The sequence below is a fragment of the Parus major genome, chromosome 5 (genome assembly GCF_001522545.3).
Source record: "Parus major isolate Abel chromosome 5, Parus_major1.1, whole genome shotgun sequence".
Classification (NCBI taxonomy): Eukaryota; Metazoa; Chordata; class Aves; order Passeriformes; family Paridae; genus Parus; species Parus major.
The window spans coordinates 47,071,856-47,098,180 of record NC_031774.1 but is presented as its reverse complement, the minus strand read 5'-3'; the positions used below and the strand labels follow the sequence as shown (position 1 = coordinate 47,098,180).

The window sequence follows — 26,325 nt, the reverse complement described above, 5'->3', positions numbered from 1 at the left end:
TTGCTTCTAAAAGGAAGAATTTAAATTCATTTAAACCAACAAGAATTTAAGAAACTAGGGCCTGTAACCCCTCTGTTGGATTTCTTGAGAGCATAAACCCCTCAACTGCCCTCTAGTATGATGTCCCTGCAACAAGGATACAAATCTGGCTAGGCAATGGAGGGGTTACATTCAGCTCTTCATCCCTTCTTAATCAACTCTTGCATTCTGTAAGCAGTCACTCTTATAGAAGCAATACTCATCAGCAACAAACAAAAGCCTTTTTTAAAATTGAGTCCTGGATGCCCTAATGGTTTTAGTCTTAATAAAATGTCCAATGCACCCATTTAGACTGCTTTTTTTTTTTTTTTTTTTTTTCAGTTCAGTGGAAAATTAGAGATTAGCACCCATATCTCATATTTCAAAGCCAAATTATTTTTCTTTTACAATACAAATTGAAATTAAGTGTCCTATCTCATTTGGGAGTGTTTTTGAAATTATTTAGGAGCATGAGGGGAAGACAGGGAATTCCATGTTTATGTCTTATCTGGAATTAGGCCAACAATCAAAGTAGTGGGGAGTTTAGACCATTCCATGTGATAGAAATTGTTGAATGAACTATCTGTCTTAAAGAATGTGCCTTGCCCAATTAATAAGGCTCAAGACCCAAAGCCACCCTTTGAATCTGTTCAAGCAAGACCAACTGAAAATTCAAAAAATTTATTAATGCCTCCCACAGCTCTGTATAATTTTTGCAGGAATATCAGCTTAGCCTACTTTGTATTTTATGGGAGAAACACCCCTCAGTGGTTATCAGGCAGTTGTTGGCAGACTGATCCATCACTGAATACCTGGCATGCTCTTCAAAGAGGGAGTGGAGCCCTGGCCTCTTCTCTCAAAGCATGGCCAAATTGCAGTGCAAGGGAGCTGGTAACACCCCTACAAATGTTCTGTACCTTCTCCCTCCCTCCCTTATTCATGCTCCCCCTGCCTTCGTGAATACTGACATATTCTTTCATGTAAGGGGATAATTTAAACAGGATTGGATACATTGTCCACCACAGAGTAGCTCAGAGCCTGCCTGAAAAATAATTCTCATGGGCTATTGTATATGAGGGGCCACATCCTGATAGGGTGCTGAAGGGATAAATGCAAAGAATTTATTGTTCACTTGTTTCTCATGAAAGACAGAACATATTTACTGGAATATAACCCTCCCTTATTATGCCATTTATAGGAAATACATAGTCAGTGTTTATAAAGCAGTTAATTTATAACAGACAAAACCAGATTATCAGTCTTTGGAAGAGCAAATATTTGTTCAAAAACTTCTAAATGAGACAGACATCTTCATCTCATTTTTAAACATAACTGATTGAGAAAAGTAACAGAAGAGCTATCTAATAGGTAAGATAAGATTTATATGAAGCATTTAGATTGTAAAGGAAATATTATATTTGAGATATATATATATATAATGCAATTTTTTTATTTATCAATGATTCTCTAGATGTGATGTTTTAAATGGTTGTAGACCTTAATCAGCTTCTAATGGATTTTTCTCTTGCTCTAATGCCTTCAAAAGAAAGAGGCATTTGCACAAAGAAAGAAGCTTCTTTCTTTGACATATTGATATTACTAGAAATAACTATTTCTTAAAATGGAAATAATGCTCACTTTGCTCTAACACACATTTATTAATGAACTGTCTGCTCTGCAAATAAAGGGAGTTGTCTAAAATTAGCAATAAGCTTGACTCAGGCCTTAAAATACAAGTCTATAATGTACATAAATTCTACTTTATTGTTCCCAGAATGGTTTTTCCTAGTTCTAGAGGACATGTTCTATTTCTAACTAGTAAAGATGAATGATACAGCTGCTGTATTGTTAAGTTTAAATGTTTGCAATCTCAGATTTGCAGTGATTACTTAGTGCAACTACAAGGTTCTTATTCCCATGTTCATTACATCCAAACCAGTAGCATTTGTGTATGTGTTTGCCTGAGGATTCAGGAATTTTTTCTTGAGTAGTTTGGGATAAACCTGTAAACAAGGACTTTTGTGTTTGTCCTGCCCTTTCTGTCCAAAACCTGTCTGTGTTGGGAAGGCAGAGCCCTCTGGAAGGCAGCTCAGCACTTTGCCCAGTCAGACCTTTCACATCTCCTGGGGGAAGCTGGTGGCCACTTGAGCCAAGTACTGTCCCAGACCTCCCAGGGAGAGACACAACAAATTCAAATGTTGTCAAATGCAACACTGCCAGATGTTGTGCAGGAACTGCACCCTGCCTAGAAAAGATGAGGAAGAGCTTGCACTCTGCAATGCCCGGCAAGCAGTTAGGCCTGATGCTCTTCTAGAGAGGGACTGCTGCTGCTGCAGAAAATCCTTTCCCTGTAATTCAATATGATCAAAAGCAAAACTTTCCAATCCCTGCCTCTTTGCTAGAGCTGACTCTGCAGTGTCCAAGGATGCTTTTTCAAAGTAGGGATGACTCCCAGAGGAAAGAACCTCGTTCTTTGCTGCCAGGGCAGGTGCAGCATTGCGGCAGGAACAGGACCTCTGCGCCTTTGTACTTCCCACAGAAGTGGGTCACTACTTTAGCAGCAGGAATGCTCAGCAGTTACTGCAATAGCTCTGAACTGCACTGCTTCAGCCTGCCAGGGGACAGTGAGCACCCCAGCACTCCAGAAGTCACGTGCACCACTTGACCCGTAAGGCAGGAGCTGAATTCAAGTCATCCCCTTCCCTACTCCAGTCCTGAAAATCCAGACACTGGGAATCTCATTAAAAATAAATCAAGGGTTAATGGGATAGAGAAGTAAAGAAAAAAATATTCACAACGTATTTGCTGCATATTTTTCTCTGTTCTCTGTCTGCCATGCATTCAAGAGCAGGCATAACATTCACCAAATTCACTGCCTCCCGATTAAGTCATGACAGCCCATCTGTGTTGCAGAAAGTACAGAACGTGACCTATTATTTCAAAAGAAAATAGCACAGCACCTGACTGCCAAAAGCACCTCGTGACTTGGCACCCAAATGTCTCAGTACTCACATCAACATACCTTTTAAGGACTAACTCCCACAGCCTGAATCAGCCAACTGTGAAATTCAGCTGAACTCTGGATAAATCGGATAAAACCAGCTTTTCCATATGCCAAATCACAAATTATACAATGACCGTAATTTGCTGTTACAGATCCTTAATTTAAATGGAGTAGTTAACAATTGCCATGTGATTCTAGACTGTTGAATCACTTACTACTTTAATGACAGGCCATATAATCCATTTTTAAATCTCATTTATCCCTTTGCCCACTGCTATACAAAAGGAATCTGTGCAAGTTTGGTGGTCTTGAACATCCTGTTTAATTTACATGGGAAAATGCATCTCCAAAGATTTCCTTTCAAAATTTTTCAATAAGGTGCAATTCAGCACTGCTGTATGGGAGAGAATTCATATATTGCTTTAATGGAAAGATGGATGATAATCATATTTGCACTTTATCCTTGCAAAGTGCATTTCATTTGCAAATCTACACAATGTCTGATGCTAAGGTTTGCCTAAGGTGCCCTTAAGATCTGACTTGTCTTCTCTGAACATTTTGTGGCCAGATTTAGAGTATATACCCTGAAGATGCAGAAAGACCACTTCACTACATCTTTTGCATTGTGAATGGAAGGAAATATAAAAAATCATTTTGTTGTCTTTCTTTTTTTCTAGGGGAAAAAATAACTCTAAAGAGCTCATTATTTGATGTCAACATGAAAACAGGAATCTACATACTTCTTTTGAGTGAAATATGTTTTGAATTCATCAAGGCTGATATCAAACCTAAGTTTCCTAAGGAGGAAAAAGAGAGTAATTTCTTGGGAAGAAATAACATCAGTATTTCCAAAGAGCATTATCATCACAAAAATATCTCTAAGCCTTTTGAAGACCAAGGTTTTGAAGACCAAGGTTTTGAAGACTTCACTGTTCGCAACTTCACTGAAAAGACTTCAAATTTTGGATTTAACCTCTACAGAAGAATTGCAATGACACATGATAACAATGTAATCATCTCTCCCCTTTCTGTGTCAGCTCTCATGAGTGTCTGCATGATGGCAGCCAAAGGAGAAACACACAGACAAATTGTAAAAGGTCTAAACCTCCATACTGTGAAGGACAGAGTGGATCACCAACATTTACCAGCTCTGTTTAAACAACTGATAGGTAACATCACAATGAATGAAGAATTTCTCCTTGTACAAGGTATTCTTTCTTTTATTCAAAAGGACTTTGGACTCAAGCAGTCTTTCCTGAATTTGTCCAAGCAGTACTTTGGTATGGAATTCCTGAAAGTGGACTTTGAAAACTTAACACAGGCAAAACTTTTCATCAATCAAAACATTAACAAAACGACCAAAGGCAAAATCCCAGGGCTTTTTGAAGAGCTGGACCACCATAATAAACTAGTGTTTGTGGACTACATTGTCTTTAAAGGTAATTACTGTTTTTATTTTGCAGAATAATTCTTTATTAGAATCAAGACTCTAATTTAAGCTACATTAGGGGGAGTTTAAATTTAGATGCCCTACTTTCTCTATGTGCCTAAGTTTACTTTTTTCTATTAAGCTTATTTAATAGGAAAGTACTTTTCATGATAGGGAACCACAATTCTTCTATGCTGTCTTCCACACAATAGAGTGTCAAAGAGAACAAAAAGCCCTGTATCAAATGATCTCAATCCATCTCCAAATTTTCCCTCTTTATGACAAGAAACAATGTTTTATTTTCATTCAACCATTAAAATGAAAAAGTTTTAATCACAATAGTCTTAAATGCTGGATACTGGGCATAAAATCATAGACTGATTTAAGAGTACACAAAATCACTGAAACAAAAATAATTTCTCTATTTCCATCAAGAATCATCTGCCCCAGAGAAACCCAATTACCCAATTATATTACCTTACAGGGAGAGGGCAAGAAATACCAGTGATGGGCAGAAACCACTCCATGGAGAAGTCAGTGAATCCCCACCCAAAATATTGGACAATTAAATTAAATACAGGATACTGAACAGCAGGTAGAGAATTTCAGTGGAGGCTACATGTTAGGAAAGGTCAGATGTTTACCAGGCATTTATAGAATAAGGAGAACATAAATTCTGAACTTGAGTGGCAACTAACCAACCTTAGAAAAATATTTCCCTTCTTTCTGTGCAAATGAAGCACTTTATTTTGTGAATTACTTTGTTTTTTTTCTCTTAAAAAAAATTATATACAATAAACATAAAATATACTGAAATTGTCATCCACTTATCTCAGATACAACTGACAGCCACTTCAACTAGATACAGAAAATATCCTATAGTTTCTAAAAAAAATTTAGAACATTTTTCTGAGCAAATCTAAACACACATGATTATTCAATTTCTTTCCTTCTTTCCTCAGGCAAGTGGGTCTACCCATTTAATTCCAAATTCACTGAAATGGAGACTTTCCACATAAACAAATACAGAAGTGTACAGGTACCCATGATGTTCAAGTCAGATAAAATTTATTCAACTTTTGATGACAACTTAAGATGCACTGTGATAAAGATACCTTACAAAGGGAATGCCTACATGCTGATTGTTATCCCAGAAAAGGAGGGAGACTACATTTCAGTTGAAGACCATTTGACTACAGAGCTTGTGGAATCCTGGCTTGGAAACATGAAAACCAGGTATTGCTTTGACACCCTAATGTCAGACACCTAATGCCCTCCTGTCTTCTATGTCTACTGTGGCAAAGCAGCAAAGCCCAGCAAAGATTAGCTGTTCTTCCTAAGCCTTTCCCCATTGTAGCATCTCTGTGGCAAGAGGTATCTACAGAATAGAGGTCCTTTACTGGCCTATCCACAGCCCAAGTGGCATGTGATAGTTTTGACTCCGAGGGGACAAAACTTCAGCTCATCTCAGTTAAAAATGTCTCCATGAAGGCATGAATCTTTCCATATTCTTCCTTAGGTCTCTCTCCTTAAATTCAGTACAGCTGAGCAAAATCCACAATAAATCTAGACATTTGTTAAACATTTCTTACCAGGGGAAACTCAGAGGAATTGATAAATTTGAATATAAAAATGTAAACCCAAATGATTCCTGTGAAATGTAGTTCCTGAAGTGACAATTCTTTCCACCAGTCAGTAAATTAGTGTGTTGCCCTGGTGTTGATAGTAAAAGGCCTTAAAATCTTAGAAAATTCGGGGACTTAGAAAGAAAGTTAGTTTTGGAAAGCCCTGGGAAAAGTAGGCCCTGAGAAATGTTAGGCCTTGGGCTTGCTAAAGACCAGGTCAAGCTGCACCTGTGTAGTCAGTATATGATAAATGATACAATTGTTAGATGTGATTAGATATAATTATTGTTTAGAGAACATGGGGAACCATGTTAGGGGGCTAAGGGAGGATCACGAGAAATGCATGCTTGGGTAAAAACAATGCATACAATAGAACAATGTAAGTTTAATAATTAATATGTAAGTTGCATAACGATAGAGTATAAAATGTGTTCAACTCTAAAACCCAAATTGGGTCAGATTTGGGTATGTGTACCCCTGACACCCAGAGCTCTTTAAATAAAACACCTTCATATAATCATTCGTGATTATGTGTGTTCCTGAACGCTAACAGTGTCAGGACCCTGTACTACTGGTGGAAGTATCAATAAAGAGAAGAAAATTATTTCTAGCATCACTGGCAGTCAACAGGTTAGGAATTATTTTCTGCCAACCTAAATGCCAGCAGAGACTCTTCAGTTTTTTTCCCTTCTTTCTCTGTGTAAAGTTTAATTCCTGAGTAGTATGCATTGATTTATTATTTCTTTTTATCAGAAAAGTGGATATTTCATTTCCAAAGTTTAAACTAGAGCAAAAATACAAAATGAAGAAACTGCTTCAAGGTCTTGGAATTAAAAAGCTCTTTACACGTTCAGCAGATCTTAGTCATCTGACAGATCATGAATATGTAGCAGTTTCACAGGTAAGCCCACTAAAATTATTTGTTTTTTGGTTTATAATAGTATATAATTGGCCCAGCCAAGATGATCACATAAATTTATAGAGACACTAATAGCAAAGTACCTCATCTGCCAGGTATATGCAACCTACACATCTTAATCAGGGTGGATCCCACTTCAAGTATGAGTGTGTAGAGGTAAGGGGCAGTGACATCCCACAGGTGCTCAACACCTCCAAAGCTAACCTATCACAGGAGAAAAGCTCTGCCTCAACAGGAATATGGTTGGCAGGGAATGAGCACAATTTCACAAAAACTGTGAACAATAAAAACACTGTAAATGATAGTCAAATGGCAAAAGCCAGGGCAAGGAAGGAAATTCAAGGAAAGAACCCCTCATACAGTCCAAAGACTTGTGTACTTCTCAAATAATAAAGAGCCTTAGAAAGTTTAAATAAAATCCCAAAAAGGTAACAGTGAGGAAGAGAAGTCAAAGCATTCCTGCTTTTCCTTCTGAATACCATGGAGGAGAAAAAACAATCTCACAGCAAAGGATTGACACAATATAATTGTACTCCAACCCACACATGATGTTGACTTTGTATGCTGAAACTTTTAAAGAGCCTTTAAACAGGTAAAGGCAAGGGCAGCAAACAGCCAAGAAGACAGGAACACAGCCCCATGAAAAAGAGGAAGAGATATCTTCTGTTATCACTGTTTAAGGGAGAGCATAGATGAATTTCAGAAGATTGATAGAAAACAGAGGCAGAATGAGAAGCAGAAGAGAATGGAAGACAAAGGACTTGTCAATCACATCGATATCAAGAAGGAATAGGTCTATGTGACCAGAGATGTTTTATGAAAAAGAAACAGCTAGTCTGTAAAAAAAACCAATTTGCTGATAATAGAAAATTAAAAGGTATGGTCAAAGAAAGAAGATGAAAGACATAACACACAGAGATATATGTGCCCATAAGAATAGAGTATATGGAACAAGATGAAAAGCAATTAATTCTAAATACAAGTTCATCCATTACAGTCAAAGTAAAAAATTTCTGAAACAAGATGAATTTATAAACAACATCCAAATAAAATTAATCTGGCACAGGATTTAAAAACATAGCTTTATAAACTTATGTAAGGAAATTGTAGCATGCAACTGCTTGTGGCTGTGGAGGGTTGTATGGCACTGACAATCCAGGACTGTAACTCCTGGAGAGGCTTCCCAGAACCACAGAATGGTTAAGGTTGGAAGGGACCTCTGGAGATCACCTGGCCCAACTCCTCTGCTCAAGTAGGGTCACCTCAGCAAGTTGCTGAGGTCCATGTCCAGACAGCTTTTGAGTATCTCCAAAGAGGAAGAATCCACAGTATCTCTGGGCAACATGTGCCAGTGCTCAGTCACCACCACATGGAAAAGCATTTTCCTTCTGTGTTTCAGTCAGTGTCCACTGCCTCTGGTCCTGTCACTGGGCACTACTGACAAGCCCGGCTCCACCTTGTTTGCACCCTCCCAATGGGTATTTGTACCCTATGAGAAAGAAACCTTCTGGTGCTGCCCTTACAAGTCTCCCTACACCAAATCCTTATAGAAGCCTTTGTGATAAGCCAGTTAACAAGGTGGTATAATCAACAATTCTATATCAGTTTCAAAAACTCATACTTGACCTACAGGTTTTCAAAATTGCAGTGGCTTAACAAAACAACCTTTCTGAAAGATGTAACATCCTAAGAAGAAATATTTAATGGATAAAATTGCAGTGATTTTCAGTTTGGTATGAACTATTTCACTGTACAGAAATATAACAGCAATCTGCAGCACTTTCCTCCCTTCCTCTTGATCATGTAACTTTCATGCTGATTCTCAGCAGTTAACTCTATTGTGTTATGAAAAAATCACACTTTAACAGGAGCTGCTAACTGATATTAGAAGCAATATGTGCATCAGCTACAAAGTGCCAGAGGAGCATCCTGTCCCTGTGAATTGTGAAAGACAAATATATTATTTAAGACTATGCAGCAGAAAGCTTAATACTGCTGAAGTCTTTTAACAGTTTTCACATAAGTAATTCCTACAATCAGGAGTTTAGGAGCTGGAAATCCACTAGATGACCAGGCAGTTCACCAGTACAGAAACTAACACAGCAGAAGCACATAGAGGTACAAGCAGGCTGAAAGAACAAAATGGAAAAGATGAAAAAATTAAAAATCAGATTCTTCCAGGCTGCAATTTCAGTGGGAAAGGAAAATATTCAAACCAATCCAGGACTGTACTTCATAGCTCTACATATTTAGTCTGTGCTACCAAATGTAGAAATTAGAAATATACAGGGGAAACGGCAAAGATTGGTGCATTTCCCTAAGCTTTCACAAAATCAGCTGTGCATGACATATCCAGCCAGTCGGTGTTTGTGACTGGTGAAAACACATTTCCTACAATTGAGAAACTCCTTTGCACAGTTAGGTGGCAAAGAGGAGCACTCTACACAAATGCAATGGTTGCTTCATGCAAAACCCCCAATCTCGAAGTGCTCAGAAATGTGGAAAAGTGCAATGACTCCTGAACTAGCATCCACACCACCAGCATTGTGGGCACAGTGGCTGTGCTGACTCCTCTGCTGCTGAAGCAGACAGCACAGTCTGTCTAACCCAGTCTAACAGAGGTAGATTGCCCTGAGCTGCTCATTTTAATTCTTAACAGATGCCTATTTCAACTGAATGTCTTCACCTGCAAAAATATTCCTCATGTTAGTATTTACTTCTGTCACATATTTATTTCTACCTTGCACTTCAGGTTGTCCAAAAGGCATTTATTGAAGTGGATGAAGAAGGAACTGAGGCTGCAGCAGCAACTGGGTCAGAAATAACTGCATTCACGGTGCCTCCTGTAATCAAAGTGGACCGACCTTTCCTTTTCATGATTTTTGAAGAAACTTTTAAAACATTACTGTTCATTGGCAGGGTGGTTGATCCAACAGAAATGTGAATAAAGGTGATAGTTTCTATTTTTTGGTACATAAGAAGCTTTATTTTTTTAAATTTATTTTAGAATAAAAAACCACTGAAACATAAAATGCGAAAACCTGTTTTGTCTCCCCAGCTAGCACTAGGTCATCCTAACAATATTTTATTAATGTCACATAACAAGCTAACTTCATGAGGCTCAAAGCAACAAAAACGTGAGTTGTAATATCTACCTTTGGTAAAAGAAAACCCAACAACCACAGAAGTGAAATTTCAAAAATCAGTATTTTAGTGATAAATCTGAATAAAAAGCCCCAGGCATTCACATGCCAAAATATTCAGGAAACTCATTTCCAAACACTGCATATTCCTATCAATGTTATCTTCTATTGCAGAGACTGAAGAGCCCAGTGACCTCTATGTTAGCAGAACTTTGCCATTTATAAAACCAGAAGCAGTATCTATCCCTAAAAGAGAATTCATAGTTTTTGCTGGAGAGCTTTATTTTATTACTGTAGAAAATGTCTATCATGAAGTCTACATTGTGAGTGTGACCTCTTTCAAAACATTTATGCAGACTATCAAATCACCTCATTTTCTCAGAATACATCATGTGCCTTAAAAATATTCTTTGAATTAAAAACAAAATCATTCTGAAAAATAACTTAAGTATTCTGATTTTGGAAAATCTGGCCTGTACTATTTCATAGCACAAAGCTAGCCCTCTCCTAAACCCAGGATTTCTACCTGTAATACCATCTAGACATCAGGGTGAACAATGTAACAGGACTCTATAACTGAACTAAGGCAGATTTTGGGAGGAAAAACATACCTCCATTAAAGTGGAATAAATCTATTCACAGAGTTGATTATAAAATCCAAAAGGCAACATGTTTCAGAAAAACATTTCCATGATCTAAACACAATTTCCTTTATTCAAGTAGAGCAGTGCTTCCAAGAGAATGACAAGGTCTTAACATTTAATAGATTTTAATTAGCAGAGTCCTATGTATAAAGTACGAAACAATGAAAAAGCTGCTTCCAGGTTTATGCAACTAACAGATCCCAGCGTTCTTCTGCTTGCTCATACAACCTTCACAAAATAATTGCCCAGAAAGGAGCAGAAGACTTTTCAAAATCATTTGGCAAGGAACTTCACAGGTGTCTATCAGTTAACACACATAGATACATCTGCTAGAGAAGATACAAAAGATACATTATAGGACAAAGCTGGTAAATCTCTAAAAATCACCTCAGTTACCATTTGTTGTCTGCCCACAGCAGCCCAGACACTGATGTAAACCACTCACAGAAGGACTTAGGAGGCAGGCTCTGCTATCTGACTATGAAGGTGCATCTAACCTTACTCTGGACTGCATTACAAATGTACCCAGAAAGAGAATCACTCCTTCCTGCCACTGGTCTGTATGAAAACCAAGAAATTCCACTGCACAGTTGACCTTCAGCTGTTTTTCCAGAGCTACAGCTGACCAGCAGGTATAAGCAGTGCTCTGAATGGTCCAAATGCATTGGTGCTGTTTAACAGAACTAACCCAGAAGTAAGTGACCCCGAAAAAGATTGCTTGGATGGAGGTCTGTAGGGCAAAGGACTGATGAAATCATGCACAAGACACCAGAGGAATTTTACAAGGAAAGTGTCCAGTTCAAAAACTGATCTAGAGCATTTAAGGATTGCATCAAAGGAATTTTGGGTTATTGGGTAGAGCACGCATTATCAGCATTAAATAAATTAATCAGTTTAAAATGACAGACAGGGAAAGCCAAGAAGGAACAAAAGACAGACTGTTTACAGAACTCATTACATGCTTATTAAGGGGAGAAAGAGCTTCAAATCTCTGAACTTCCTGGTTGTTCTGCATTGCTCTAACCCCCAACACTCTGGTAAAGGCATTGAAAGGGCAAACACAGTTTTGAGTCCTGTTGTACAGCCAGCTGCTCATGCTCTGAGTTTGGTCCCTGTCAAAGGTCAGGACAGACTGACAAGTTTCCTGTGGCCCCCAGGGGAGCAGCTGGAGCTGGCACTTGAGTCAGCTGTGCCTGGGGAACTGGGACTATCTGCTTGCATTAATGAACCAAGAAAACAACCCAGCCCACGTCATCTGTGCACCAATATCAATACTGAATGTTAAACACCATGAAACTTGAATAAGCTTTTAAAGAAATTCGTGGTTTAAAAGATCCTCTGCCAGGCTGCAGAACAAACTGAAAAATTAAGTATTTCCACAGAACCTCAACAATGCCTACGACTTAAGACAGAGAATACAGCTAAACCCAACTGTGGTGTAGGAAGCTTAAGAATTCAGACAGTGCTTAATCCAAAGAAACATTTTGTACTTCAAGCAATCCAGCATTATTTCTGTTTTAAATAAATACCCTTCATAGATAAGTGCTTTTATTTATTTTAATTAAAAAGATGCCCTGAGAATTTTTTTTTCAAGAACATGCATGTACAGCATTGTCCTAGGTTTTATTTCGAGTAAATCATCATTCATGTTTTTACATTATAAAAGGTAACCACACACACAGATGCATACACAGACCAGATCATCTTTATCATACACCAATAAATTTTAAAAACCATATGTTTCTGATATCAATATATTTATGCTGCCTCCATTTTGAAAGAGAAGCTGACAATAGCTTCATAATCTCTCTCTCAAGTATTGGCATAAATAGAACTTTTCAAAATATGATTGCATGTTTTTCCACATAAATTTTGATAGAAATACTAGCATTGATACAAACAAATGCAGATGACATCACTGAACCATGACAGCTTGCAATAGCAGCTGATTAAAACCTAGATTCATTATTAGAAATTATTAAAGTGAAAATACAATTTGAAATACCAAAATTAAAACAAGTATTTATAAAATAAAACTTATGAAATAAAACTTTTTTTTACAACATCTGGAGATATTTGCTTTTAGATTTCTTTGAAACTTACACAGAATTTTTATGAACTTACTACTTGTAAAAACATTAATTCCAAATTCACAGCACAATGCTTCAAAAGTCTGCTTTTTTATAGACTGATCAAAGGTTCTGGACTTTGGTCTTAAATTAGGTTTGCAGATTCTTAAAAATGTGAGATTACTTTTTCATATAACAATTCTTTCTTAAAATATGGGAGCTAAGAGTTGCTAAGGTTGTAAATAAGCCAATTCAATAATGGGTATGTGCATTCGAAATCCAAGACTTCAAACTACAAAGGCATAACTGAAGAAAACAAAATCTTCTCCTTAGCTGCAGCAGTTAAGAGCACATAGCTGAAGTTATATTTCATATCATTTCACTACAATGTTAAAATTCTGCAACCATTACATTGTTTATCAGAACATATTTTACAGCTTGGAATTTTATTTAAAAGATTTATTTTAAACTTTATCATTGCAGGATGCATTTTATTCAGTGCAGGCACTAGAGAGTCCCATCTGCTGCTCCCACCTTATCCCATCAGAATGTTGTTTCCTCCACTCTCTGGTTCCCTCATTTTTCTGTCAGATGATCTAGGAGTTTGATTTTCTGTTTTTGCTTCATACAAAAGAAGAAACACACATAATATGTTGTTACTATATTATTAAATTACATAACATATTAAACTGCTATTGTGCATAACATTTTAACATAACTCTTAACTGCTGTACTTTAAAAATGACAAGCTATGACACTCTATTACACCCATTGGAAAAGCCAAATACACATATTCTGAGGGCATTCTTCTCAAGAAGGGTGAAGTTCTCCACTGAGTTGTCTACAGAAGCTCTTGTACAGATCCATCTAAGCAAGATGGTTAAGGTGGTACAAGCAGTCTACTCATGGCTACAAAAAGCACCAAAAGTCTGGCCCACTACACTGTGATCTCTAGATTTCTGTTGACCACAAGGTCATTTGGGTAATTTCCGGATTTTTCATGCCTTAATTTTTTAACCTTTAGATATACTGTGCTTCAGTTTCAAAGAGTTGTAGCTGTGTCAATTCACAACTATTTGTATCAGTCAGAAATACTTCAAAGAATGGGGCGTAACTTTTAGAAATATTGGAAATCCTGATTTGCTTCAATATTTTACAGTATCATTTACAAATAACACAATACATAGCTCTGTTTCACTGTTTTAAAACTGCCAAATATTTTAAAATTGCATATATTATATGATCATATATCAGTGTCAGGATAGCTTCACCATAGAAATGGGATGCAAAACACATGGCAAGTCCTGCTGGAACTCAGAACTTCCAGCATCTTAAATGTCATGATGAAAACATAATTAAAAGCTGTAAGTAGCCAACTCAAAGTGTAGTAGTGGCAGAACTACTTCATCTTGTGCTTAACTTTCTAAGCAATTACATGACTGGATGAACAACATTACTTTAAAATACTTGTTTATAAATATAACTGGTACATCATGCTCATGTACCAAACTGGATGTCTTATAGGTCAGTTGTGGACATCTTATAAAATACTGGTATTTATTTAGATTTATTGTTGCATAAAAATTAACTTTCTAATAATAAATTAGAAATTTCTAATAATAAATTAGAAAATTAATTTTTATGGAACAATAAATCTACTCCCTCTTTTTACAAGATGGAAAACCTGTACCACACATCCTTGAAAAAAGTTTTGATTCAAAGTGAAATAAAATCAGCCAGTATCTGTCTGTCTATAGGCAAGATGCAAAACACTTAACTGCTATCTATAAAGAAAATATATTCATTGATGAAACTATAAAGTTTCTAAATAGTTTTAAAAAATTGCATGCTGAACATTTGCAGTCATATTACAGCAACATAAACTCAAGCAAAACATCTCATATCTAACTTAATCTCATAAAGCTGAAAACATTCAAAAGAATATAATAAAGCTACATAGCATAATGATACAAGATCAGACTGCTTGATAGAACATGGTGTTCGTGATTTATGTCCATGTCTGCACCAGGATGATTCATGATCTAACTGGCAACTCTTCAACAGGAAGTCAGAAAAACTTCTCTGCATACTAAGTAAGAGCTCTTGTGGGACAAAGCACTCAAGCAGTGCTCTTTCTGATTATTTCCTATTCCATCAGGTACTTAAAGCAGGTAGTCATCTCTTCTGTGATTCCCTCATTAAGTTATATGGGTGCTGCTTGAGCATAATTCTGGCATTTTCTATGGCCTAAGTATTACCTAAGACCCAGCAACTGGCAGCTACACTAAAACAATACTTCCTTGTCACCTGCTTGTGAGCACTGCGTCATGATTTACTAACTTTTCTTTTCTTGCATCTATGGTATTTTCAAAAAGAGATAAAACTTTAATTGGCACAGCTGTATGAATTAGTTCATAGGTAAGAAAAGACTTCAGTTCTCCACCAAAGTAACTCTGAGTTTTGAAAAACCCTGGAGCACTACCATGTATGAAATCAGAAATTATTCATCCCTGCAAGCTGCACTATATTGTCAAAAGTGAACATTTGCCAGTATTCTGGAGAATAATTTTATGGAAAATACTAGGCTTCAGCAATTAAACAATATTTTGTCCATACATATATCACTTCAATCTAAGAACCATTATATTTTCCTTATTGTGTTATTGCTCACACATTTACTTAAAAAAAGAAACATATTAGAAGTTACCTTACTCAAGTTGCAGAGTCAGCAAACTAAAGGCTAGGTCTTTCCAGAATTGAGATGGTCAGTGCAAATTTTAATCAGCAAATACATAAACCTGCATGATGATACAGTCTAAAAAAATAGCCAATTATTATTTTCTCACCTTAGCGAGTTTTCTCCTTTAGTCAGTCCACCAAAGATTATTCTCATTGATGAGCATCTATTCAATTGTACCTCTCACTGTACAATTGTCAAATTTTTCTCTCAGTGTGATTTCTGTTAGCTGCTTATGTATTTGGATATCAGTTTTTCCATCATTCAACTTAGAAAATAATGCTTCCTTGAAACTGGCATTTTTTGTTGTTTTGTTTGGTGTCTTTAAATTTAAGTGTGCATATATTTAGCACCAGGCCTGACTTCCTGAGTAAAAGATAAAAAGTACAACTAAACTGTACTAAACAATGCATATCTGTGATTGAATGCATTTACCATCAAATCTTCCTGTATCTGTATCTCTTAATATCTCCTTATAGAGCTGCTTAATTTTCTCATGAAAATAGTCAAGTATTGGGTCAGTTTACAGAAGAGAAATTGAATCCACAGCACAGCAGCCATTGGACCTATTTGAGAGACATCTTTTCCCAAAGGAACACAGAACACTACAACTCTTATTCAGAACTAAATGTAGGACATCTTAAGCTTCCTCTTCTTTCCCCAAAAATGTATTTCTTCCCCTGGTATACTGTCTTTAGCTTCTGACCCTATGCAGTTCAGGGACTTCCTGAACCAGACAAAGCACCCAGATCACTGTGTTTGATCAGATACCTACTTTCAAATACTCTGCTCTTAAGGTATTCATTTGGGAATGGTACATAGAGACTTGAAGCTGTGTTTCTTACATTCCATTCTCCTGCCTGAAGACAAAAGTGCAAACTGCTCTGTGTGAGCCTTTTACTATCCCTCCTGTGTTTAAACAAAAGATATCAGTTTTAGTTTAAATGAAAGACAGAAAAACTTTTGAAATTTGGAAACGTTTTATGTCATTTAAAAAATATATCTAGCTAATCTTTGTACCTCACTGCTTTAGGAATATTAATCCATTCATTTTCCCCAAATCCTCATGGGATGGCAAATAATTGGAATTTCTACAGATTGCTAAAAATATTTACAACATTTGAACTAATTTTCTGGTTTTAAAGCGAGGAAAAGAGGCATAGAGTGATTAGGATGAAAGAAAATGAGGTTTTGAGCACACCTAATTTTTGAAACTATGTAGCACTCCATGACATTTTATGTTCTCAAGATAAATGCCCCATTTACCTTATAGATAGCTGAAAATGTCAGCATGTCTACTAATCTAACTGCTGACTTTGAAATGGTGCACTTTGAAATAAGTGACCCCCTAATGATCACCTATAAAAAGTCTGAAGTACTGTGGGTAGTATTAAGAAAAGCCATTAGACACTGGCAAAGACAGGGACAGAGGGCAAAGTGATTTGGCACCTTAAAGTACTATTCCTGTGAAACCACTTACTCAACACAAACAGTCCATCTGCGTTCACAACTTTCCTTCCAACCTTCTCGACGTTATAAAAGCAGTTTTAAAAACTATAGGTCACTGTGCAAGCTTGAGTTCATTCTGGAAAATAGTTTATCTTGTACAGTGAAGATAGTAGAATTCCAGCAGAAAAAAAATCAAGTACACAAGGAGCTAAATAAATACTGTCCTGAGAATTTCTTCTTTTGTTTGTTAAACTTTTGAGTGCTTTATTTTACAATTTAGTAATTTTATTAACTTAAAATCCTGAGTAAAGCTGGGGAGATGTTTTGGTTTGTTTTTTAAAGGAATCTGTAAATACAGAAGTGGAAAAACATGTTCATACAGACGTTTAATTCACCAAAACAGACCATCACTATTGTTTCCTCTTTATAGCTGGCAAACCAGTATGTTTCCTCTTTCCTATCTTAGCCTCCCATTGTAGTTTCTGTTACATTGAAGTCTACTTTCCCAGACTCCCTTTCTTGCTGTAGCTGGCTCCTTCCCTTTCGCCATTCTGCCTTGGCTAAAAATGCAAATCTCTGCTAGCAAAGAAAAGTCTCAGTGTGAGCCCACAAAATTACAGCTAGTCCAATGACAGTAATTTAGTTATAGTGTAAAAGGAATCTGCAGGGAATTTGCTGCTAGGGTCTACAGAGATTTGGGTAAGTATATGTCACAGTGATTTTCTATGACTTACAGTTTTAGCACAGGAGCAAAAAATGAGTCTTTGATTTTGTTCTTGCAAAATGCTGAACAGCATAGGCTGATTTTTAAAGGAAAGCAGCCTGAGGGTGATGCCTAGCACTGAATTATTTTTTTTTAAATGGCTATGGTAAGGCAAAGAAGGCAGTATTAATAACAAGTACCAGTACCAGTTCATCCTAAGTCTCAAGATTCATCACAGAAATGCTAAATAATAATAATAGATAAACATATACAAGTTCACAAAAAAAAGGAAAATGAAAAACTAAGTAGTCTAAAAATACTTCCATTCTATTTCTCCAACTACAGGCAGCTAAATCACTGTGACTGTAGTTATTACATATGCAAGGCACTAACCTTCACTTTGTCCCATTCCACCCTCTCAATTATGTACCATCTGAATGCAAATATGTGCAGGAGAAACAATGTGAAAGACTAATTAGAAGGTAACACCATCTTAGAAACACTTATAATTGCATACATCTCATTTCTACCCTGCTAATTTAGTATTTCAAAATCTGTGTGCAAAAGTATGATAAATACAGGCCTAATTTTACATGGCTCTTTTGAGTTCCCCTTGAAAACGTTACCCCTGGGCTCAGTTTAACACCTTGCCAACAACTTACAGGCTCATCTTTCGGGACTGACCCTCCTTATTGCCGTTGTTCTTTTGGTTGGCTGAGTTAAACAAGTTGCGAGAACAGCTAGAAGGGAAGGCAGCATTCCCACTGTTACCAGCACAATGAGTCCGGAATGAATCATCTGAAACACAGACAGGCAGCTTAGACAAAGATTTTTGGTTGAAAACAGTGCACAGAAAGTAAATAGAATGAGCTGGTTTTCCTGTGGCAATAGAAGCATGTTTCCTACAGGAGTAAACCAAAATTTTAATGGAATGGCTTCTACTTAACATTTCTTCAAGTATTTTTATGAGAAAGTCCCACTAAATAACTGGAATGCACATTTTCAAAGAAAATATTAATACATTTAATGGATGTAAAGAGTGTGATTTCTTGGGCCAATCTTTAGCTAATTAAAATTTAGGTATTTAATGTAATTTAATTGCCTAGTGCCTATTGGTGAATAGAAAGATAGGTTTCTCTTGGAAGCCATTTATCTCAATCTTATCTTTAATCATCCAAACTCTTTAAAATTTAGCAAACACAACTGCAAACAGTAGTTTCTCTCTCTTAATTCAGTAGAAGTTTTATACAATATTCATTTTCCTCATGTAAAATAGGTGGGGAACAACTGAAAACCCAACCTTTTATGGTATCTGAAATTCCAACCAAGACATGACAAACTCAGCCTATTTTTAGTATTTTTAAATATGACTTAAAACAAACATGTAGAGGAAAACAAATCTGAAAAATACACTTACTAGACTACCACTTAATGCCCAAACCTATTGGATATCTTTAATTTTACTTTCTTTAGGAGAATGACATCTTAGAGTATGCCTGTCTAATTGGGTCCATATATTCAATATGCACACAAAAAAACCTGAAGTAAAATACATTAAAATAACCTACTTACCACTAAAGGATAACATACAACTCTTTCCCATTCCTGGTATTGAAGATGTATATCCTGTAGCAGAACTTTTACTTTAAAAAAAAACCCAAACACAACAAATCTAAGTTGGTTATTTCCAAAAGTGTTCCTCTCAATTGTATCATCCTGTTTAATAGTATTGGAGGCTATTTCTGAGTTTATATGAAAGAATTTAATGAGAAAGTTATGCTGAAATTTCTTTAAGAAATGTAGAAAATTAGATTTAGCTATTCACATTGAAAATTATTTTTAATGTATGATAAAAGGTGGCATATATTAACTTAAAAGGAATTCATAACCATTTCTAGGCTTCAGCATGCCTTATATGATTTTTTTTCCCCTCAGTTAATCAATTAGACAGAAAGCTGAAAATATAAGTCACAATTCAGTGAGCACATCACTACTTTCAGAGATTCATGAGCATTAATTTCATAAAAGCTATTAGCACACATTTGCCTATGAGGTAAGCAATGAAGATTGTAAACATACTTAGGACACTTGTCTATGTTGCTGTATTTTGGATGCAGTACTTGAGTACTGAAAGATTGGCTTCGAACCAGCTTGGATTTTTTTTCTTCTTTGCCTAAAATTATAAAGAACATTTTTTTTAATATGAATATTGCATTTCCTCAATAATTAAGAACACTTTTAAAGACATTTTTCTGTTAACCTATGGTAATTGAAGGAATGAGCTGATTTAAATAATTAAACTGAAAAAAAAATAAACCTTAGGTCATTATTTATATAACAACGAGTAAAACTAAACTAAAAACCATAGAAAATACATTCAGTTCTAGGAGAAGAATCTTTTCCTCAGTGCAGTAGGTGAAACTTGGGTCCACAGATGTCAAGGGCAGCTTTCCTGGGGTTTAAGCTGATGATGTGAGATCAGTATTCCAGGTGAGTTTTTGAACTGTTCTTACCTGCTGATGTACCAGAAGAGCTTCCAGAAATAGAGAGATTGATACTTTTTGCCAACACTGATGATGTTTTACTGTCTCTACCTATAGAAAAGGAAAAAAGAAAAAAGTCCAGTCCCTCTTAATCCCTTCCCTCTTAAAACTTAAATTTATATAAAAGAGAGGACATAACATATCACAATCCTGGACCAAAGAGTAATAATATCTAAATCAGTAGTACCAGCACTTCAGAAATACCACAGTACTTACACTATAGCCCAAAATGAAAAATAACAGAGAAATAAAACTGCAATGTATTTTATTAATAAAGCCAAAATAAAACATATATATTATTATATATTATATATGAAGCATTTTTTCATAAATAACTTCAGAAACATATAGAAAAAAATTTATTTCCAATTTCTACATCTCTAATTATTTTATAGTGTCTCTTTCTTGCTCCTTCCTCTACTACCTTTGAAAAAGAGTGAAGCATGCATAAACACGTATGTAAACAAATAAGCAAACTTACGCTTCTTTTCAAACATTTTATCATTAATATTTGCAGACCTTCCTTCATTTTTCTGTTTCTCTTTTTCTAATTGTTCCTAAAAGAATAAATAATTTTCTTAGACATTACTCAAATTAAAGTAAATAAATTGTGTTTCCAAATAACAGTCCATTTCTACTCTCTCAGGCTAGCAGTAAAATCCCTGATGAATATCCAGACAACCAATTAAGTAGCACAGAAAGAAAGCAGTATCTCATTTAAAAACCACAGTCTGAAGAAAGCAGAGTTGAAGTTCACATCTGCAACTTATAATTAAAATTATGCCTGGCTTTTGGGTTCTTTTATACTCAAAAAAGATACAGACATTGGCAGCTGGCAGTGTAAAAATTTTCTGTAACACATACACACTGAAAATAGAACAGACAGCACTTTTATTTCATCCAATTCAATGAAAATTTTTTTCTTAAATTTTAAGGTGTGTCACATATATTCAAACCTTATAAAGATCTAAAATTAACATCTACAGTTGATAGATCTTTATGAAAAACAAAATCAACTACGTAAAATTGTTCAGGTCATGGAATTTATTTGCCATTTTGTAATACTACCTAGCCTAAAAGTATATTCTACTTGTGAATAGATATCACTCCAACTTTAGAAAACTATACAATATTAGCTTGTTTTCTATACCATTTTCATAATAAAGATTGTTAAGTGAACCATAATTGCTCTATTTTTTCTAATTTCTAATATGTTTTTTCATGTATTTCTAATTACTACTCAAGAAAAGAAAGATGTAAATAATTCAGGTCAGGGTTGCTGGAAAATAGCTTCAGCTACTTAAGGAAACTTACTAACATATTGAGTATTAAAATCTTTAGCAGTCAGATACATTTAAGTGGGTTGAATTAATCTTCATCTGTTTGGGTCTGCAACATGTCACAATTCACTTTATCCATCTCACATTCCCCAAAGCCATGTCTCTCACAGACAATGCTTAAAGAGACCTTTGTGATACAGAAGGGTTGCACATATCAGTGGCCTATACCATAAAAATTCAGGTGCTTTTCTAAAGTACAGCTGTAGAAACAGGGTAAAATTTGATGTCATCACATAATACAGGGTAACACAGAGCATACTGGAGGCTATTTTGCCCCACACAAATCCTTTCAGCACAAAAGCATTAACTGTATCTACCTGAAGATTGCTAGAGCTAAGTTCAAGACTTGGAGTGAGTGTATGCAGGTCCTGAGAACAAAGCTGAACCTCTGCCTGGAGACAGTGGGAAGTGGCAGGAAGTCTGTGGGTCAGCTATATTTGCACATACTGACCTGCAATACCTGTTGACATCAAACTGGACCACAAACAAAGGAAACAATGACATTTCTGAAACACTCTTTAACCTCTTCTGGCTTTACAACAAAGAAATTAATTTACTACAAGTCAGAGGAACCATGCTAACAATTTTAGGATCTTCTGAATCCTATCAGCTGCTCAGCTTCTCCCACCTCTGGCTGGAGGGGAGGCAGCAGATGATGGGGGGACTGCAGCAGTCCAATCTAGGCTTTGTGGAGATGCAGTATGTGGTGAAGATATAATCTCTGTGCTGAAGTGCCTACTGCACCTTTTGCTTTTCTCTTTTTCCTGGCTAATAGGAAAGCCTGTAACATAGAGCATTCTTCAGGTTCCTTGGGACAAAAGAAGTTATGAGAATAATTTCTTTGCCTAGGGAAGCTGTTTGTGAATTCTGAGGTGTTTCATTAATCAGTTTATCATGTTATACATGGTGTTTCTCAAGAAACTCAAGTTTGCTTTTCTAATTGATACACCAAAATGTAGGTAGTAAACAAAAAATATTACATGTTACTTTGAAGGACTTAACCCTATTATAAAGTGTAAAATGAAACCACCCATAGATTATGAACCTATCACATCTCTCCAAAATATGCATTTCCCCTAACTTAAAATTATTGTCTCTTTAATATGTAGGTACAAACTATTTAAAAATGACAGTGCACTGATAAAATATACCATTTCCAAAAGGAGATGTTCTTGTCTCTCTTTTTTTTGATCCAACAAATCATTTTCATAAAACCTTTTCTGAAACTTCAAAATAAAATATAAATAAAAATAAAAAATCACTACATGAAAATAGAAACTAAGAGTAGTTGATAAGCATTAAAGTTAGTAAGCACTTACAGCATCTACAGAGATCTCCATTCTGTCCAATTCTAACACCGTCTATAAAGAAGATTAAAATGTTAGTTATTATTACTCAATAGCATGCCACATTTTGAAGAAAAAAATTGTCTTTTTTTATTAAATATTTTAATCCTGTGCTTTTATTTTTGTGGTACAAATGCAGTTTAAAAGTGCCAGAGAGAATTCTCAGACCCCTGCTGAGACTCACAATGAAAGGTTCACAGAATATCCATATGGAAATCAAAATACACTCAAGGAAGCACCACAGCAAGAATAGCTTTAGCACAGTCTTAAGAACCAGGACTGAAAAAAGCAACCCAGGAATCTCTGTATAACTCTTAAAGTTCCACACAGGTGTTCACCCAGTCTCTCCTGCAGACTGGCCCTGTAAGGAAGCCACCCACTTGAGCTATTTCACTTCATGGTTTCTAAATTTGAGACTAAGCATAGGCATTCCTTAAAGATGTACTTTTTTGAATATTCACATTTTAAAAACATATTTACAACATTTTAAAATCCTGAAAATGCTTTGTCTGTATATTGTAAAACACATAGACTAACAAGATACCTCTGTCTCACAGACCTGAGGATTTTTACTAGAATCAACATTCAATCTTTCTCTAGTCATTTGCCATGTTTTCATAAATGGTCATTGAGACAAAATCCTGAATTTGAATCACTACAAAATAATGCAATATAAGCAACCAAGGAGATATCAACTCTCCTAAATTTCACAGAATGTACTGTACTACATCATCTTTTAATTGTTCAAAATTACATATCAGACAATGGAATTTTTTTATCTCCTGTTCTTACATTGAGAAAATCAACAGAAAGCATAACTTCAGTAATTTCAACTTTCAGTGATAAACCCAAGATTAAATGCTGCTTAAAAAGGAAAATGCTTACTCTTTTCACAATAGTCAGGACATCTTTGTCTTTCTCTTGACAGAGAAGTTTCCTTATACATAATTCCAGCTGCTGAAGTAAATGTTTATCAGTGGGAATCTTCAGAGTAGATTTTACTTTTGGCAACAAACAGCATAGCTTCATTCTACAAAAAACAAACAAACAAACAACCCAAATATTCATCTTTTGATGCAGATGCTTAATATATATTATTAATTCTCAATGTATTGCATGCTAGCATTTGACACAAAATAATTAATTAAGGTGGTCTTATTTTTCATATGTGTTTGTTGCTTCTGTGTTGTTTCCAGACATACTGTTTTCAAAAAAATCTCTACAGATCATGAATACAGTCCAAAAACATCTTTGGTTGTCTGGGTTGGTTTATTTAATCTAGAAAAGTAAGGAGACCTCCAGATTTTCCAAGTGATCAGCACACCTAAGTTTATCAGTTACCTAAATACCCTGGAAATCTGGTACAAAGTCTCACCAAAAATCATGTTACTGCAATTCCATACAACTGCAAAGATGAAAGTCTATCAGATAGACAGAAAAGAAAGCCCTTTTTTGCCCTTCCTTATCCTCCTGTTTATGTCTGGAGGCTGCCCCTGCTTGAGCTGTTCCACAAGGCCAAGTGCCAGTTCTGCCCTTGGGTCACTCTCAACAGCCCCACAGCGCTGGGGACAGAGTGCACAGAGTGGCTGGGAAGCTGCCTGGTGGAAAAGGACCTGGGGGTGCCATTTGACAGCAGCTGAACATGAGCCAGCTGTGCCCAGCTGTGGCCAGGAAGGCCAATGGCATCCTGGCCTGTGCCAGCAGTAGTGTGGCCAGCAGGAGCAGGGCAGGGATTGTCCCCCTGTACCCAGCACTGGTGAGGCCACACCTCAAATCCTGTGTTCAGTTCTGGGCCCCTCAAGACAAGAAAGACACTGAGGGGCTGGAGTGTGTCCAGAGAAGGGCAGCAGAGCTGGGGAAGGGTCTGGAGCACAGCTCTGATGAGGAGCAGCTGAGGGAACTGGGGCTGTTTAGCCTGGAGGAAAGGAGGTTCAGGGGGAATCTATTGTTCTCTACAACCACCTGAAAGGGTGTATTGCTGGGTTTGGTCTCTTCCCCTGAATAACAAGAAACAGAACAAGAGGAAATGGTCTCAAGTTGCTCCAAGGGGGCTTAGATTGGATATTTGGAGCAAGTTCTTTACCAAAATGTTTGTCAAGCACTGGAACAGGCTGCCCAGGGCAGTGGTGGAGTCACCATCCCTAGAGGTATTTAATAGATGTGGTGCTCAGGGACATGGTTTAGTGGTTGACTCAGCAGTCTTAGGCTAATGGTTGGACTTGATGGTCTTAAAAGTCTTGTCAAACCTAAACAATTTTGTGGTTCATTCCCTTGATTCTGAGCTATTTTTTCTAAACTGTTTTTATAAAAAATGTGTTCATTGTTTTTTATTTCATTATCAACAAAATAATCTGAAGATTAAATTAAAAATATTTCATGCAACTGAGGAAATCAAAATTCCTTCATTTGATCAGACTGTAAGAGCATGTAATAGTGACCAGTTTTAATCTGCAGAAATAGATTTAAAAGAAACACCAAGACCAATATATGGTTATATTCTCTCAGAGTCAACTGGCATTGGATCAGAGACAATCCTTTTCCAGACATGGTAACTCTAATAACAACAGTAAAAATTTTCTCATATTAATTAATCTCACCATCTTTATATCTTCAAAATATTTTAATCACAAATTAGTCACAATTTCCCATTACCATGAGTTACACCACACTGTAGAAATCCAGAATAGTATGTCCCTAAGTCTGTTTTAAAACCATCAGCTAACAGTGTCTAGCCTGTAAACTTCACTCCATTGGAGACAGTGCATTTCTTTTGTACAAAAACAATCCAGAAAAGAATTAAGACAAAATGAATTTTAATGTCAGCTAAGGGATTGCAAGTTAGTTCAAGTTTCCATTAAATTTTAATATTGTATCAATAGAGCTTTTAATTAAAATATTTGTTAAAAGGAATAAGCTCTTTCAGATTATATACAAATTTAGTTTATTGTTTTAATATAATCCTCTTAATTTAATGAGACATGAATGTTCCTCATCATACAAACTGATTTAATTTTTAGGATCCTGCTGAGTTGAAATGTGGCAGTTATACTAAACACTGTGTCTATTTAAACAGTTTCACTTCGTAATAAACAGTATGTGGCAAAGCTTACTGAGTGCGCACATGTATGTGCAAATTATGCTTACATAAATCCCTGTGCAGCATTAATATTAGAAGTTCAGATATGTTAATGATGACAACATGAATGGCACACATCAGAAACAAGATTAAAAGCATAAATCACACAAAATATGTGAAAAAAAAATCAACTTCCCTATTGGTAATAACTGCCTGGTCCCTATCTGTTTAGAAAACAAAGAAAAAACAGTTACTACAAAAATAACAGGAAAAACACTGT

At 36.0% G+C, this 26,325-nt stretch overlaps 2 protein-coding genes across 12 annotated transcripts in view; one reads left to right on the top strand and one right to left on the bottom strand.

Annotated features, from left to right (window-relative positions):
* The first annotated feature begins 1,287 nt into the window (after nucleotides 1-1,287).
* Nucleotides 1,288-9,961, top strand: SERPINA10 (serpin family A member 10). The gene is made up of 5 exons (XM_015629913.2): nucleotides 1,288-1,386; nucleotides 3,700-4,461; nucleotides 5,414-5,687; nucleotides 6,830-6,977; nucleotides 9,748-9,961. The coding sequence occupies exons 2-5, from the start codon at nucleotides 3,741-3,743 to the stop codon at nucleotides 9,937-9,939; spliced, it is 1,335 nt and encodes a 444-aa protein (XP_015485399.1). The 5' UTR covers nucleotides 1,288-1,386; nucleotides 3,700-3,740; the 3' UTR covers nucleotides 9,940-9,961.
* An 862-nt stretch (nucleotides 9,962-10,823) lies between these two features.
* The window catches only part of PPP4R4 (protein phosphatase 4 regulatory subunit 4), a 64,296-nt gene continuing 48,794 nt past the window's right edge, over nucleotides 10,824-26,325 (bottom strand). For 3 of the 11 annotated variants that reach the window (XR_001521984.2, XR_004497791.1, XR_004497792.1), the window contains 10 exons: nucleotides 23,855-23,999; nucleotides 22,943-22,984; nucleotides 22,775-22,849; nucleotides 20,765-20,840; nucleotides 20,254-20,334; nucleotides 19,820-19,913; nucleotides 19,313-19,383; nucleotides 18,403-18,538; nucleotides 15,559-15,666; nucleotides 10,824-13,472 (listed from right to left, as the gene is read on the bottom strand). Coding sequence is in view for 3 of the 11 variants with exons in the window: in XM_015629908.2 (XP_015485394.1) it covers nucleotides 13,448-13,472; nucleotides 18,403-18,538; nucleotides 19,313-19,383; nucleotides 19,820-19,913; nucleotides 20,254-20,334; nucleotides 20,765-20,840; nucleotides 22,775-22,849; nucleotides 22,943-22,984; nucleotides 23,855-23,999 (745 nt within the window). In the remaining 8 variants the exon portion in view is untranslated. The other 8 variants (XR_001521990.2, XR_001521992.1, XR_001521986.2 and 5 more) reach the window with 7 other exon arrangements.